Source organism: Panthera tigris, chromosome D1 (genome assembly GCF_018350195.1).
Source record: "Panthera tigris isolate Pti1 chromosome D1, P.tigris_Pti1_mat1.1, whole genome shotgun sequence".
NCBI lineage: Eukaryota > Metazoa > Chordata > Mammalia > Carnivora > Felidae > Panthera > Panthera tigris.
In genome coordinates this window covers 58,776,818-58,793,777 of record NC_056669.1, presented here as the reverse complement: position 1 = coordinate 58,793,777, position 16,960 = coordinate 58,776,818, and the positions used below count along the sequence as shown (strand labels likewise).

Below are 16,960 nucleotides of genomic sequence, written 5' to 3'. Positions count from 1 at the left end.
CTACAACATGGATGAACCCTGAAAACATTACGCTAAGTGAAAGAAGCCTGTCCCCAAAGACCACGTTGTATGATTCCATTTATGGAAAATGTCCAGACAGGCAAATCCACAGGGACAGAAAGTAGATCAGTAGTTGCCAGGTTCTGGGGGGAGTGACAGGGAGTGACCAGGATCTTTTTTGGGGTGAGGGGGTGATGAAAATGTTCTGGAATGAGGCAGTGGTGATGGTTGCATAATCTTATAAATATACCAAAAACCACTGCACCCTTTAAAAGAGTGAATTCTATGGTATGTGAATTATATCTCAAAAAGAAAAAGAAAAGAATAAAAGAAAGAACGCTTATTCAACCAGAGTTTGTGCATCCTTTGGGAGGTAGAGAGGGCCTCATACCTAGAGGAGCTGTCCAGCAGAAAACCTCCTTGAAGGGGAAAAAAAAAGAAAACCCAAAGAAGGACTTGAATACTGAAGAGGAAGTGAGGCCAGAGACAAAAAGTGCCTTGGATCCAGTCTACCCATGCAGGGGCTATAACTAAGTGTCACTTGCCCTAGAAAGGATCCTGCCCTGCCTGCTGGACTCTGAACCCCTGGGAATTCAGAGGCCTCCCACAATTGTTTGTGCTTTATATCCTGTCCCTGCTCACTGTCCATCTGCAAAAGCTGGTCAAACACACAGACTTCCCGGGAGGCCTGGGTGCTATCCCCCCCCAAACAAAAGGGCATTGAGATGGAAGCCTCAGCTCAGCCTCAGAGAGGATTCTTATGCAACCTTCCTGGGCCTCCCATCCACATGAATGGAGGATCCTGGAGACCAGTCAGCCTGTCCAGCTGCTGTACCCTCCTGCTGGGTAGCCTCTGGAGAATAAACAGAGCTTCATTCAACCAATCAATCAACCAGTAAGGCTCTATCTGTACTGTGTGCCTTCTGAGTGCCCAGCCAAGCTTGTGTGACTAGCTACGGTGGAGGCAGGAGGAGGTGCCATCCACCTTGCTGTGACAGCACAGCCTGGTTGAGGAGACACAGGCACGAGAGGCAAGGAGAAAACTAACCGTGATATTGTGTGGCTCAGACTTTAAGGCTGTGGGAATCTGGTAAGAAAGCTCAATATGGGCTAGAGCAAGTAATGAACTGAAGCAAGGGAAGTGCATACTTTGGACTCCTGTGGGCCTCAGTTTAAATCACCGCACTGCTATTTACTAGCTGTGAGGTAGTAAGCACTAAATCTGAGCCTCAAGTTTTGTCATCTGGAAAATGGATGTAACATAATCTGCTTTTGCAATACCGTACCAAGAAATGAAAATAATACATATACAGTATCTAGTACTCTGCCTCACATGGAGTGGGTATTTAATAAATGACAGCTATCATTATTAGTGAGGGTGAGCTTTCTGGAAGAAGAAGGGCTTGAGGTGGGCGATGAAGCATCAGTTGGATCCAGACAGGACAGGGGTGAACTGGAATCACTGCAAAGGCTTCCAGCTAGAATGAGTAAGCTGCATGTTTGGGACAGTGAGAAGCCAAGTCTGAGTGGAATGGGGTTCTTGGGGTGGAGGGAAGGGCCAGGCATGGCTGGCAGGAGCGTGGGGCTGGAGGCAGGGGTGTGGGTGAAGAGCAGAGGGGAGGACAGGTAAGGGATCTGGATTTGACAGTTTCTCTTCAGGAGCCTTGTGGACTCTCAATAAGGCGGACAGAAATGGTTCTTCCTCTAGCTAGAAAACATCTCGCTGAGCCTGGAAGAGTGCTGAGGAAAATGTGACCCCAGCAAGCCTCTCTCTGCTTCAGGCCGCCTCATCTGGAAAATGAAGTGGTGTGCGACTTCCAAGTGGGCCACTGTGGATTACTCTAGCAACCTGCATTTCTGTTTCATTGTCTGTGAAGCAGGGCTATTATTACCTGCACGACTGTGAGGATTTAGTGATTAAAGCCTCATATAACTGCCTTAAAAAAAGCATTTGTTTTTTGGTTTTTTAAATTTTTTTTTAACGTTTCTTTATTTTAGAGACAGAGAGACAGAGCACAAGCGGGGAAGGGGCAGAGAGAGAGCCAGAGCAGAATCTGAAGCAGGCCCCAGGCTCTGAGCTGTCAGCACAGAGCCCAACGTGGGGCTCAAACCCAGGAGCCGTGAGATCATGACCTGAGCTGAAGTCGGACGCTTAACCGACTGAGCCACCCAGGCACCCCAAAAAAGGCATTTTATAAACATCAGCTACTATCAATAATATTCAACAATGTTATTAAAATATTACTTAAGATTCTTGAAAAAGTTTTATTTATTTAACTAATCTCTACACCCAACATGGGGCTCGAATTCACAACCCCAAGATCAAGAGTTGTACACTCTTCCGACTAAGCCAGCCAGGTGCCCCTAAAATATCATTTTATAATATTTTATACTACATGTACCAAAGTATATAAAAATTATAGGTGTAAAAAATGTCATTAAAGTAATATCCTATAAGAAGTAAATAAAATTCTGAATATATGTGAGTTCTAAAAAAAAAGAGTAAAACTAAGCATGATAGGCTGTGTTTTTTTGCCCCGCTTAATATTCATTTACCTTGTGTTCATTAGTCTGGGAGGTCTCTGAATACTCACACTAAAAGTTTAAGAAACATGTACAGGGTAACAACTGAATATCCAGAAAATTCTATCCATTACCTTAATTTATTTTTCTAGCTGTGGGGTAAAAACCTGGTGTAATTATCAACACTTAGTAACAAAACTTACTATGCACTGAGCATCTGGTATGCACTAGGCATAGCACTAAGCAGTTTCTGTCATTTAATGTTCTCATTTAGTACTCACAGCAATGGTGTGAGGTAGGTCAATCATCATCTCACTTTAGGCGAGAAGTGGTTAGGCAACTTCCCAAGGTCACAGAGCTGACAAACGGCACAGCTGGAATTCAACCCTTGTTTTCTCAGACTCACAGCTGGGAATGAAACCTTGCTTTCTCCCATCTCAAAGTCCTTACCACTGGGATTTCTGCCAATGATATGAGAGCCTCCTGGGCAGACGCCCTGACAGAGTGACAGGGGAGAACCACTTGTTGCCTTAAGAAGACTCTGGACCTGGGACTCCTGCTCAGAAGGGAGGGGAGGGAAGGAACTAGGATGTAAAAGAGCCTCAAAATTCAAAAGTGAGATTTTTTTTCTGAGAAAGCTTTCAAACAGGACAGGGACAGAGCAGGAACTGTGAAGCAAGAAGCTAAAGTGAGTACTGTAAGCCCAGAAACACATTTAGCTTGACTATTTTCAGTATTCTTGGATTTCTCTCCCATTGTTTCTAGGAAAATTCCTTGGGAAAAAAATCTAACTGGTTCTAGCCATGCTGACATGTGTTATGGTCATGACTGAGCTGGGATTTTCAAGCAGCGGCACTCAGGCCACAGCGATACTGTTGGGGAGACAGAGCCTGACTGCTGCCCCTGCTGCGGGGCCCTGGAGGCCTACAGCTTTGCGACTTACCCTGCTGCGGTGGCTGGATCAGTGCCAAAGACGCTGGCAACACACAGACTGGTAACACTCAGATTGGTTCCTTATGTTTCTCAACAATCAGAATGGTTGTTGATCATGTCAACCTTCCACCCCATGCCCCACCACCACCACCAAATCAGCTACCACTGCTGTTAGAACAAACACAAAGCTCCTTACTATGGCTTCTAATGTTTATTCTGGCACCCGCTCTACACTGCGGTGCCTGCCCTTTCCAGTCCTTCACACTTGCCATCGTTCCTCCTTCCACGGGTCTCTGTAAATAAAAGTTCCTTCTGCCAGGAAAGCTCTTCTGCCCTTCTTCACTCACCTAGGTTAACTCCTCACCAGAGCTCAAGCTTCCTCTGGGAAGCTTTCCTTGACCAGAGGAAATCCACCAGAGGCTCTAGGATTCTCTTTACCCTCCCTTGCAGCATCTGTCACAGCTGTAATTTCACATCAGCACGATCAACATCTGAGTAGGCTTCCAGCTCCATGAGGTGATGCCTCTACATATTTTTGGCTTACCACTGATCTATCAGAGCTTAGCACAGTGCCAGCACATAGTAGGTATTACTTGTTGAATACAAGAGCTAATTCTCCATTTTTATATTATTTTTTCAAAGGGAGGTCAGTCCTCTTTTACAGGTTTATTATAACTATCAATAACTATTAACATTTGCCTAACTCTTTATCATTTACAAAGCACTTTTGAAATATTCAGTAAGTATGTGTTAACTATTCACATGAACAGCAATGAAAACCAGCAATGCTCACAGTATTGTGGGAGAGAAAGAAAATAGATGACCTATCCCAACAGGGGGTGATAAGTGCTGTCACAGAGGAAGTTCCGGGTGTTATGGGGACCTACAGGTACTGGGAAGGCTAGGGTACTTGAAGCCTTCCAGGAAAACATGACACTGATGACCCAAAGGATAAGTAATTTTCCAGACAAGAGTCCACCTGCCTGGAACTCTCATAAGACCCTGGGAGGGTGGTCTGACAAATATTATCAACAATACTTCACAGGTAAGGCCACTGAGGAAGTTTAGGGACTACGGCCACACAGCCAAGAACCAGGAGGGCCAACACTAGAGGCTCCATCCCAGGGCTGGGCTCCCTTTCAGGGACATCCCTCCCCCCTACAAGCCACCCCAGTAGGCCTTGGCCATTCTGTGCTCTGGGGGTTGGCCAACCACCTGACTCTGCTGGGTTTCTATGCAGATGACAGACTGCTTCCACCTACCCATGAAGTTCTGAAAAAGCTGCTAATCCAGCCTTCCCCAATTACCTGCCATCACCAGGGAGAAAGTAAGCAAAGATCCAGTCACGCACCTCAGAAAAAGGTACAGGCCACTCTGAAGAACTGCTTGCCTGGGAACTGTCCACTTGAATTAGTGTTTCAGTGTGCGATCTGGACCCTTCCAAAGAGACTCAGTTTTCTCTGCAGAGTTGAACACTAGGGACTGTATTCAAAGTTCTCAGTGGGGTCCCCATTAACATGATCTGGAAACAAAGACTCAAAGAGGGACGTTCTATGATTTACTAAGGGTCCCAGAGCCAGTTCATAGCTGTGTCAGAAGTGGAAGCCAGGTCTTCTCATTCTAAAAATCCTTTATTCTTTCCATTACACTGCCTTCTAACATCCCACTATTCAAAAGTCTGTGCACATTACATCCTAGCATTCAAAAAACAGTGTGATGATCTTAAGGAGCTCTCACAACAAGCATCAAATTAGAAGAGTGATACCAGTGAAGCCTTGACCTTTGGTTTAGAATAAACTTTAGTTTCAACCTACTGTAAACCACAAGGACATTTAAATATTTACTGGTTAAGAGAGCTGGATGTTTTGGTTGCCCTGATGCCATCATTAATATCTTCCCATCCAGCCAAAATGATACAACAATCGATAAACAGACAGCTTCTCTGAGGCTCCGAGACAGTCAAATGTACTTACCAGCCAGGGTTTTTGTTAATTAGATAAAATCCTTGGATCAATGTGCAGAACATTTACCTATGCTGTAGCTGAGCACATTCTGGACACCTTAGCACTGGCACATGGACAGCAAGTGCCTCAAGCCCCAAGCTGGGGCATCCAGGGACAAGAACCAAGCCATCAATGTAAAGCTAGAATAAATGTTTTGTGCCCTCAACAAAACCCAACCCTTTCTTCTTTCTTGAAATGCAAACCAAATCAGACTTTTTTCCAAAGGCATCTACTAAACAAGTTTGAGCTGGTATGAACTCCTTTATTTTCTAAAACCATGAAACCAGAAATCAAAAAAAAGATAACAAAACAATCTCTAAAGTAATCACTGATATATATATATATATATATATATATTTTTTTTTTTTTTTTTTGGGGGGAGACTGCATGGTATATACAGTGGGAAGAGTCAGATCTCCACTTGAGTATCTCACTAGCATGTTAAATTTAACATGTTTAAAACCAAACTCATAATCTTTTCCCCCCAACTCAGTTCTCCTCTAGCACCTTCACCTCAGTGAATAGCATCTACATAGCTGATTAAGCCAGAAAACTGAAATTCCTTCTTAATAATTTCTTCTCCCTAATCAATGATATCCAATTCTATTCATTCATTCAACATTCATTTATTAGTATGTAGGACATATCAGGCATTGATACTGTTCTAACCACCATCAAGTCCTGTCTAGCTTACTTCCTCCATCTCTGCTATCACCTTAGTCCAAGTCATCACCTGCCATCATCCTCTCTTCTAGACTATTCCAGTCACTTTCATCCAATCTTCCTGCATCCACCATGGATGGCTCTCTATATCATCTATTCTCCATGGAGCAACCAGAGATCTTTTAAAATTACAGATCTAGATCATGTCACCATATCTCTCTCCCTCCCTCTCCCTCTCTCTTTCTCTCTCTCTCTCTCTCTCTCTCACACACACACACACACACACACACACACACACACACACACACACGTGTGCTTAAAATTCTACACTGGTTGCCCAGCAATCTTAGTAAAAATAAAAAGCATTACCACGGCCTACAGACTCAGTGTAGTATGGTCCTCACTTAATTCTCCAGCTTCATTTCATGTCCTTCCGTCCTTGCTTTGTAGAGTCTAGCCAGATTGGCTTTCTCTCAACTGCTTGATTTCTTCACATCTGTTCTTAATTCAGGGCCTTCCGCCTACTATTCCTTCCAACTGAATGTTCTGCTTTTCCCTTCAAACTCCCGAGCTCACTTCAATCTCACATACTCCAATGCTTTTCCTTACTGATACATACCCTCACCTCAACCCCTCCCAGATTCAAGGTTAGATTCCCAAGTGTCTTATACTTCACTTTTTAATCAAGTTTGAAGATATAATTAACATATCATATATAACCCACCCATTAAAAATGTACAACTCAATTGTTTTTATTATATTGAGTTGTGCAATCTTGACTACTAACTCCAGAACAGTTTCATCATTCCCCAAAGAAACTCCAGACCCATTAGCAGTCACTCCCTATTCCCTCCCAACCCCAACCTCTGCAGTCCTTGCCAATAACTAATCTACTTTCTGTCTCTATGGATTTGTCTACTCTGAAAATTTTATATAAATTGAATCATATGATATGTGGTCTTTTGTCTGACTTCTTTCAGTTAGCATAATGCTTTCGAAGTTCATTCATGTTGTAGCATATAGCAATACTTCATTCTTTTGTACTGATAATATTCTGCTATATGGCTGTATTATATTTTATTTGTCCCTTCAACCATTGTTGGGTTTTGGGCGCTGTTTCCCTCTTTGGGCTATTATGAATAACACTGCTATGAACATTCACGTTCACGTCTTCATTTCTCTGGCGTATATACCTAGGCATAGACTTGCTGCATCATAAGGTAATTCTATGTTTAACATATTAAGGAAATGCCAACCCTTTTCCAAAATAGTCACACCATTTCACATCCCCACCAGCAATCTACAAGGGTTCCAATTTCTCCACATCCTGACAAACACTTGCTATTATCCTTCTGCTTACAGCCATCCTAATAGGCATGAAGTGATAGCTCATTGTGGTTTTGATTAGCATTTCCCTAATGATATTAAGCACCTTTCCGTGTGCATACTGAATATTATGTACTCATTTGAGTGTCTTCCTTAAAGAAATGTCTATTCAGATCCTTTAACCATTTTTAAATTCTGTTATCTTTTTATTGTCCAGTTAAACAGCTCTTTATGTATTCTAGATAAAAATCTCTTACCAGATATATGATCTGCAAATATTTTCTCCCATTCTGTGGGAAAGTTTTCACTTCCTTGAAGGTGTCCATTGAACACAAAGTTTTTAATTTTGATGAAGTCCAATTTATCTATTTTTTCCTTTGGTTTCTCGTGATTTTGTTGCCATATCTAAGATGGCTTTGCCTAACCCAAGGTCGCAAAAATTTATCCGTATATTTTCTTTTAAGAGTTTATAATTTTAGCTCTTACATTTAGGCCTATGATCCATTTTGAGTTAATACTTGTCTATGGGTAAGGTAAGGCTCCAACTGCATTTTTTTGGCATGTGGATATACAGTTGTCCCACTACCATTTGTTGAAAAGACAAACTGCAATTCATTTTGAAGTACATAATTAGTACTGGCTCCCAGTCACTGGCTCCCAGTTAGACTGTAAGTACCAAGAGTGCAGGGATTGTGCCAATCTTGTTCACACTGTATCTCCAAGCACTCAGTCCAATGCCTCGCTCCTAATAAGCACTCACAAACGCTGGTCAAATGAAGTAACATTTTGTCATTAACAAATACTCTACAACTCTACCGGTTAAAGGTATTATCATCTCTGTGTTACTTAAGCTCATAAAAGTCAGGCAATATGTGCCCAGTTTTGCTGGTTCTCAATTTTGACTCATGTGTTCCCTCCTCCCCCGGGAAGGGAGTTAGTAAGCTCCTCCAGGACAGGAACTGCTTCTACTTCCTCATGGTGTTGCCACCGACACAAATGCAGCTCAGGGCTGGGCACAGAAGACACGCTAGACAGATGAACAACTGAGGGACAAATGCACAGTGCCGTCCATGACCGAGTCCCTTCCTCTCTCCAGTTCCTCCTAGCCGCAAACTGTGATCAAACAACACCAGACAATATATAAATCCCCCTCCTCACCACACACCCTAGGCTGATTCTTGCCTCAGTGCTACCACTCATGCGACCCCCTTTGCCTTCCCTTTCTATTTGCTAAGGCCTACTGATATTTGAAGCCATTTCCAATAGGATGCTTACTCTGGTCTCCCAGGTTGGTTAGGGCATCTTCTGGGCTACTGTCTCACAGCACAGACCACACTGTGTTGCCACAGTCTTCCCCAATCACCTACATTGAGGGCAGGAATCATGTCTGGTCAGGTGTACCTCATGCCAGGCATAGGGCCTAGCATATGAGAGGTGCTCAGTAAATTTTGTCAAGTGATCAAATGGATCATGGAAGGTAAAAGCAGTCTGAAGTTGAAGACTGATATCACCAGGGTTCCTTCATTAGAGAACGTTTGGGCTGATGAAAAACTGAGTTAGGCACAAAGCAGAGAGGCCCAGCTTCCTGCTGGGAGAAGGGAAATGGGTTGGGGGTGTTGTCTTTCACCCAAGTTTGTTCTGAAAGAAATGTGATCTCCACTGAGAGAATAGGAGGCCTCATTTCTCTCAGCCTGGATAGCTCCTTACACGGCTCAGCCCAAGCCTGGACAGATGTGCCTTCAGTCTGCCCTGTGCCCTATGTTTCGGGTGAGTGGTTCCTACATCCAGAAGCCAGGCTTGGGTATGAGCTGAGCCGAGGAGAAGGGCCACCTGCTCATGCTGCTGACAGGTGGGACAGGGGCCCCAGGACAGGGCTTCCACTCCTGAAGAGTCAGTGTTGAACACATTAAGAAGGTTTAAGTGCCTTGGGGGAGGAGGAAGGAAATGGCTGCCACCCAGGGAGAAAGGAGGAGAGGAAGAAGGGAAAAGGGAGGGACCCAGCCTCCCTCTGATATAGCTAATGGGCATATGGAAATAAGACTCTGGACTTTCTGCTTCAAGTTTGCTGAAAAATCAGTAAAAAGCAACTTTCCCCAAATTCTGTTTGGGGAAATTCTGTGCTGGGGAAGAGATGTGGGAAACCAGACCTCTCCCTGACCTGGGGAGGCACACAAACCACTGGTTTAAGCTGAAGTCTAGCTCACAACCTTCTTAAACAAAGAACAGAATGGGAGCACCTGGCTGGCTCAGTCAGTAGAGCACAGGACTCTCAATCATAGGGTCTTGAGTTCAAGCCCCACAGTGGGCATGGAGCCTACTTAAAAAATAAATAGGGGCGTGTGGATGGCTTAATCAGTTAAGCATCTGACTCCTGATTTTGGCTCAGGGTTGTGAGATTGAGCCCTGCATGGGGATCTGTGCTGGGCATGGAGTCTGTTTAAGATTCTCTCTCTCCTTCTGCCCCTCCCTGGCTCATGCTTGCTCACACATGTGGGCACTCTCTCTCAAAAAAGAAAAAAAAAAAAAGATTGCCATGCTGAAAAGCAGGGTCTGTGCCTAGCTCATCTCTGACTCCCTTACAAGGGGTGAAGGGAGACTCTGAGTCATCATGACCAAAAGAGATGAAACAACAGCAGGCAGGAAAAAAGCAGCTGGAAACTGGGGGAGACACACAAAAGGCCCCAACATACTCTATCCACACAGGCAAGAAGGAATATTCTGCATCACACACACCATGAATTCAACCATTTTCTGCATTCTTTTGGCAGGTGTTTATTGCTATTAGAAAAATGTGTATTTGAAAGAGCTAAAATAATCAACACTTGGGGGCTCACTGGGATAGGGTAAACTCAGCCTCCCCTGGGTGATGGAAAAGTGGATTCACTGCACTGATACTCTGCAAATACACTACCTACATTGGGTTGCCACAGGAAAGCAGCAGCCTGGCAGCCCTCAGCGGTCACCAACCGGTGATGTGAGGGTCAGCAAAGGCCTGCCAGGAGGCGGCACGGCCAGTTTTTGCCCCCTCACTCCCTTGTACTGCAGCAGAAGGAAGCAAGGCTCATCTGTTTCTGGGGAAATGAAGACGCCACGCACAGCTGGCAGTTATGAATGGCTCTTATAACAGCAAGCTGACATCTGTGCTTGGTTTTTAAGATGCATCATCGCATGTTTATTAAACTATTGCTCTGTCGTATTTATTTGGCTACGAAACAACTCCCAGCCCATACTTCCAAAAGTGGTTTATTAAAAACTAAGCTTTGAACATTAATACTCAAAAGCACCCTTGAGAATCAATAATAATGCTGCAGATAAAATGAAAGGGAATCAAAGCAGTAAGTCTTGGTGGGGGCTGCAGCTGAATTTCAACACGTTCTTATACATTCAGGCAGCTGGAGTGGGGAGGAGCACCAAGAGTGTGTGGCACTGGGTGCGGGGATAGCCACTGCGAACACTAGATTTCCTGTCCAAAATGGGCACATGGTAGCAGGGAAGGCGGGGTATACTGTGGCCACCTCACTTTATACAAAGGGCCAAAAAGGCCAAGATGAGGCCCAGGGTAGGCCACTAGTTTCACCAAGAATAAAACCTCTGCCCCTAACCAACAGCCCCATACTGATGCCCTATGCTGGTCCCTGTCTGCGCACCTATCCTGGACACAGACAGCCCAGTCCCAGCACCAGGCTGAGCCCCAAGCTGTGTCCCATCCCTGCCCAAGAACAAACCTGAAATCCAACCTGCCAGCGGTCCTAAAAGGCACAGCTGAGCCAGGCAGACTGGAAGAATGCACTCAGCCCCTGAGCAGGAGCCCAGTGTGTACACCCTAGCCCTGCAGGCAGACTTTTCTAACACCAAAAGACCTGGCAGAAAGGCCTCTTCCAGCTCCCTCCCAAATCTCCAAACTTTTTCATGGGTGCCCCCCATCTAGGCAACAAACAATAACACCTGGCCACTTCCACAAAGATATAACAACAAATTAGAAGATTCAGTAAAGGACCCAAAGGATGTGGGGAGGACTCTGAACCATGCCCTGCAAAGAATAAAACAGAGGAAGGATCCAGAGCTGTTTGGGGTTTAAAAAAAAAAAAAAAAAAGGAGACACAGGGCTGACTCCCTACCTTAAAACATTTAAAGGTTGACCTGGGCCAAGGGAGCCCAGGTGACTGTGACCATAGGGAAGTCACAGGGTTCACTTTCCAACTTAGTGTGAGCATTTCCTCCAAAGCAATCATCACTGGAGGAAGGGGTTCACCCAGCTCAGGCCCTCTTGTGGGGGAGAGCAAGTCCTGGGGTTCAACACTTACCTGCTGACTTCTTGGACATTGTTGGTGCGAGCAGCTTCCATCAGGGCTGCATCTGAAAAGAAAGGGGGCACTGGTCAGATCCCTATCCAGGACCTACCCTCAAAGCTGCATGGAGGACCCAGTAAAACAATAGAAATGGAAGAACTTCAGAAACATGGGCTTTAACAAGGGAAATTACGCCAAGGTATATAAAGGGAAAGCTAATCATCTCCTGTCCAGATGGTATCCACTGTTAACTTATCTTCCACATCCATTATGGAACCCAAACTCGTAACTCTTCTCATCATACAGGTGGTTCAGGTAAGGTGCTAGCAACTATGTGCTGTCTATGGCAAATGCATGATGTGTGAATCCCTTCACTCTTCATTAGCTAGAAAGCTCTAATGTTTCACATGGCTGTCACTGTTATTAATCATCCCCCCCTACTTGTGCCACTTTCACCCCCAACTCCAATTTCTCAGCCTAGTTTTGAATCTCATGTCACAAGTCACCAACCCAACACCAGGAACAGAATGGGAACAGGCAAGGGTGTGGGCTCCTCTGAAAGTTAAGAGCCTTGACCAGGAATCAGAAGGCCTGGCTCCAACAGTCTGCCCCCTACTCCCTGTGCTGTAGCAGCCCCTTTCCTTCTCAAACCCCACTTTCAGGACTATAAAGCAGAGGCAATAATCCTTGTCCCGACAGCCTCACAGGGATGCTGAGGAGATGAAATGAGGGTCAAAAAGTCTACAAACTCCTCGGTGCCAAGATCAGCAAAAGGAGATCCAAAGCAGAGGGTTCCAATCCCTTAGGAACCACCTAGCAGAAAAGCAACCCTAGGGGCACCTGGGTGGCTCAGCTGGTTAAGCATCTGACTTCAGCTCAGGTCGTGATCTCTTGGTTTGTGAGTTAGAGCCCCACATTGGGCTCTGGGCTGACGGCTTGCTCAGAGCCTGGAGCCTGTTCCGGAACCCGTCTCCCTTTCTCTCTGCTCCTCCCCCACTCACACTCTGTCTCTCTCAAAAATAAATAAACATTAAAAAAAAATTTTTTTAAAGAAAAGAAAAGCAACCCTAAACCTAATGTAAGCCTGGTGTGGCCTGGGCAGTTGGCAGGCTACTGGCACCACCTTGTGGCCAAAAGGAAAACTGCCTGACTCAGAAAAAAACAACAGTAGAGGCACCATTTTTTCAAATAGTCAATACCAAATGCCCTTGGAGCCCTATCTGCCCAGCATGGTTTTAAGCTCCATTGTTGAACAATGGAAAGACTCATAGCCAGCCCTGCCTCAAGGAGTTCTCAATCTAGCCAAGAGACTCACCCAGTGAAACATTGAGGAGGCACTGCAGTAGGGTGGGAAGAGCAGGATCTGGAGCCAGACAAACCTAGGCTCCCATCCCAATTCTGCCACTTGCTTGCCATATGACCTGGCCAACTCACCTAACCTCCTGACCCTCAATTTCCTTACCTGTACAGCAGGGATAAGATGGCCACCTTATCATGCATATGCAAACCGGATGTGTGGTTCAAACATTAGTGTCTCCATCCCACCTGCCGGCCTAGACTCTAGGGTCAGATCTTTCCTGGTTATCTTCCCCAGTGGTTCTCTAAGCACACATCCAGGGATGCTCAGGCAGCCCTCAGCTGGAAGGAGAACAAAATTCCCTCAGAGATCACTGTATCCACTCTTCCCTCACTCTGCAGAAAGAAGTGGCTTCTGCATGGTCACAGGAGGAATGAGGAATGAGCTGAGAACCAGGGCCTCCTGGCTCCTACAGGGAACAGTTCCTGAGCTTGTAACTCCAAATCAGGGTATAGGGCAGGCTAGCAAAGTCTGAAGGGTTGGAAGTGATCATGGTTTTGGTCATTACCTATTTTAGTAAATAGACAAAGTCCAGTCTGGAGCCCCCAGGAAAGTCTAAGGCAAGACCTTGGACACCTCCCCCAATCCATCTAAACATACTGGCCTCAGGACACTGCCTGCTCATGAACTTTCCATGGCTCTCCACTGCCTACAGGAGAAATTCCAAAACCTCCAAACCCTCTTGTCTGACACCCAGGCCCCACTCCATCTGCTCTCACCTCATTCCAAAAACGCCCTATCCTCCACCAGGCTGGCTACCCTGCTAACCTCTATACACATCATGCTGACCTGTGAATCCCTTATCTGTGAAGCCTTCGCATGAAACAGAATCCAACTCAAGACACATTTACTGCATACCTACTAAGTTCCAGATGCTATCTATGGTGGACAAACGATGTGAAAGTATTAGGGAAAGGGGCTGGTATCAACCTGAAAAAAAGATAAGCTGCATTCCTTGCTCAATTGGAGCTCACACTATCGCTCTCTTTTTCATCTCTTGCCTCATCCTACAGAACTCAAGTTCAAATTCCCCATCCTCTAGGGGTCTCCAATCTTCCAGGAATGCTTTCCTGACCCTACTGGCCCTCCAATCCCCCAACAACACACTGTCAGACCACTCACCACACCCATAGGCCTAACTGCCTGCACTGTCTCCTTAACTGACTTTTTGTTAGGAGTTCAAAACCTCCCAAAATTGGGCTCACAGAAGGTATTAAAAAAAAAAAATGCTCAAAGTTATAGAATTATAGCATGCCTAGTCCTCCTGCCAACTGTCCCACCTGGCAGGATCACCTCACACCTGAGACCAGGCACAGCAAAACCCGTGGGAGTCTGATGGGCAGACCCACGCTGCTGAACTCCAAGAGTCAAAATAACAGCACTGTAAGATTACTGAGAAATCATTCTTTACTGTGTAAGGGGTGGCGGGGGGTGGGGGTGGGGGGGGGGTGAAGCCAGAGAGGAGCAAGGGGTGAGCAGTGGCAAAGCTGGCATTGAAACCAAGTCTCTACTTCCTTTCTTAGGCCACCTTACAAGGAAAACTTCACTAAATTACCCAGTGGTTGCCGTTAGAACACACCGTGGTTTCCTGGAGGCCTCTTAAGAGAGGAATTGGACCAGGCAGAATATTAGACCATAAAGGGTCCATTCTCTAATTTTACATGTTTTGTCCATTGCACAGATGGACAAAGTAATGCCCAAAGGAGGGAGCTGACCTACGATGGGAAGTTACACAACTCACAGGCAACTGAGCTCTCCAGTTCACCACCTTGCCCCAGTAACCAGATGATGTCTGGGTTCCTCCAAGACTGAAGCTCTGCTGGTGTAAATCTACAAGCAACTCCCACCCTCAAGTCAGGACACTTCTCCCGCCTCTACCTTCCCCGAACCCAGACTGCCCCGATAATCACCCTTGTTGGACGGGCTCTTGCTGTAACAGTGAACCACTAGCGCCGTGGCCAGGGCCCACATGCTCAGTCCAGCCTTGTTGGGGACTCCGTTCCAGCTGTCCTGTCCCGGGAGTGTTTCTTCTGGGCTAGGAAGGCGTCCCCATGTTGTGGCTAGGAAGCACTGGGTCTCGGTGCGTTCTCCCTGACGCCCCCAGGTGGCTGCCCCTCCTCGGGTGAGGAAAGCCGGCGATGTTGCAGGGCGCCCCCCGACGGCCGCCCTCAGCCATTGCGGCTCCTCGCGGCCCGCGGTGGTTACAGCCTGGCCGGAGGCACTTCCATTTCTCCGCAGCGATGGAGACCTAAGCAGCTGGAGGAGGAGCCGCGGCGCCGGCGCTGTTCTCAACACCAGGGACCCCAGCATCGTGACAGCTGCTTCGATAACCCCCTGGTGCCGGCCCCTGTGCTGGCCGCGTCCAACATGGCTGCCGCGGCGCGTTCGAAGACGCCGCGAACGCGGTGGAATTCCGCGCTACTTCACGGGAGTGGTAGTCCACAGCCTTAGATTTTTCCGCAGCTGTAGAACAAATAAACTACACTTCCCAGAAAGCTGTGTTACTCGCGTCACAATGACTGCCGACTTAGAGGAGCCTAGGGCATGTTGGGAAATGGAGTTCGAGTGAGGGGGCGTGGTAAGAAGGGAAATGCCTAGGTGGGATGTGTCGATTAAAGTTAAGGTTCGAATATCCAATGGAAAAAAGACAGTCTTTTTAACAAATGGTGCTGGGAGAACTGGACAGCAACATGCAGAAGAATGAAACTAGACCACTTTCTTACACCATTCACAAAAATTAACTCAAAATGGATAAAGGACTTGAATGTGAGACCGGAAACCATCAAAACACTAGAGGAGAAAGCAGGAAAAGACCTCTCTGACCTCAGCCGCAGCAATTTCTTACTTGACACATCCCCAAAGGCAAGGGAATTAAAAGCAAAAATGAACTATAGGGACCTCATAAAGATAAAAAGCTTCTGCACAGCAAAGAAAACAATCAACAAAACTAAAAGGCAACCAACGGAATGGGAAAAGATATTTGCAAATGACATATCAGACAAAGGGCTAGTATCCAAAATCTATAAAGATCTCACCAAACTCCACACCCAAAAAAACAAATAATCCAGTGAAGAAATGGGCAGAAAACATGAATAGACACTTCTCTAAAGAAGACATCCAGATGGCCAACAGGCACATGAAAAGATGCTCAACATCGCTCCTCATCAGGGAAATACAAATCAAAACCACACTCAGATACCACCTCAAGCCAGTCAGAGTGGCCAAAATGAACAAATCAGGAGACTATAGATGCTGGAGAGGATGTGGAGAAACGGGAACCCTCTTGCACTCTTGATGGGAATGCACACTGGTGCAGCCACTCTGGAAAACAGTGTGGAGTTTCCTGAAAAAATTAAAAGTAGATCTACCCTATGACCGAACAATAGCACTGCTAGGAATTTACCCAAGGGATACAGGAATACTGATGCAGAGGGGCACTTGTACCCCAGTGTTTATAGCAGCACTTTCAACAATAGCCAAATTATGGAAGGAGATTAAATTTCCATCAACTGATGAATGGATAAAGAAATTGTGGTTTATATACACAATGGAATACTACTTAGCAATGAGAAAGAATGAAATATGGCCCTTTGTAGCAACATGGATGGAACTGGAGAGTGTGATGCTAAGTGAAATAAGCCATACAGAGAAAGACAGATACCATATGTTTTCACTCTTATGTGGATCCTGAGAAACTTAACAGAAACCCATGGGGGAGGGGAAGGAAAAAAAAAGAAAAAAAAAGAGGTTAGAGTGGGAGAGAGAGCCAAAGCATAAGAGACTCTAAAAAAAATAATAAATAATAAAAAAAATAAAGGTTCGAGTGGCAGAGCTTTCTGCCACGTTCAGTTAAAATACGCGACGCA

The 16,960-nt window shown here is 45.7% G+C and overlaps 1 protein-coding gene across 5 annotated transcripts in view; it reads right to left on the bottom strand.

Moving 5' to 3' along the window:
• The window catches only part of CLPB (caseinolytic mitochondrial matrix peptidase chaperone subunit B), a 142,360-nt gene extending 126,802 nt beyond the window's left edge, over window positions 1-15,558 (bottom strand). For 2 of the 5 annotated variants that reach the window (XM_042957752.1, XM_042957753.1), the window contains exons 1-2: window positions 15,005-15,557; window positions 11,753-11,804 (exon numbers count right to left, since the gene is read on the bottom strand). In XM_042957752.1, coding sequence (XP_042813686.1) covers window positions 11,753-11,804; window positions 15,005-15,404 — 452 coding nt within the window. In that variant the 5' untranslated portion in view covers window positions 15,405-15,557. Of the gene's footprint in view, window positions 1-11,752; window positions 11,805-15,004 lie in introns of all 5 variants that reach the window. The other 3 variants (XM_007080891.2, XM_007080892.3, XM_042957754.1) reach the window with 2 other exon arrangements.
• Between the last annotated feature and the right edge of the window lie 1,402 nt (window positions 15,559-16,960).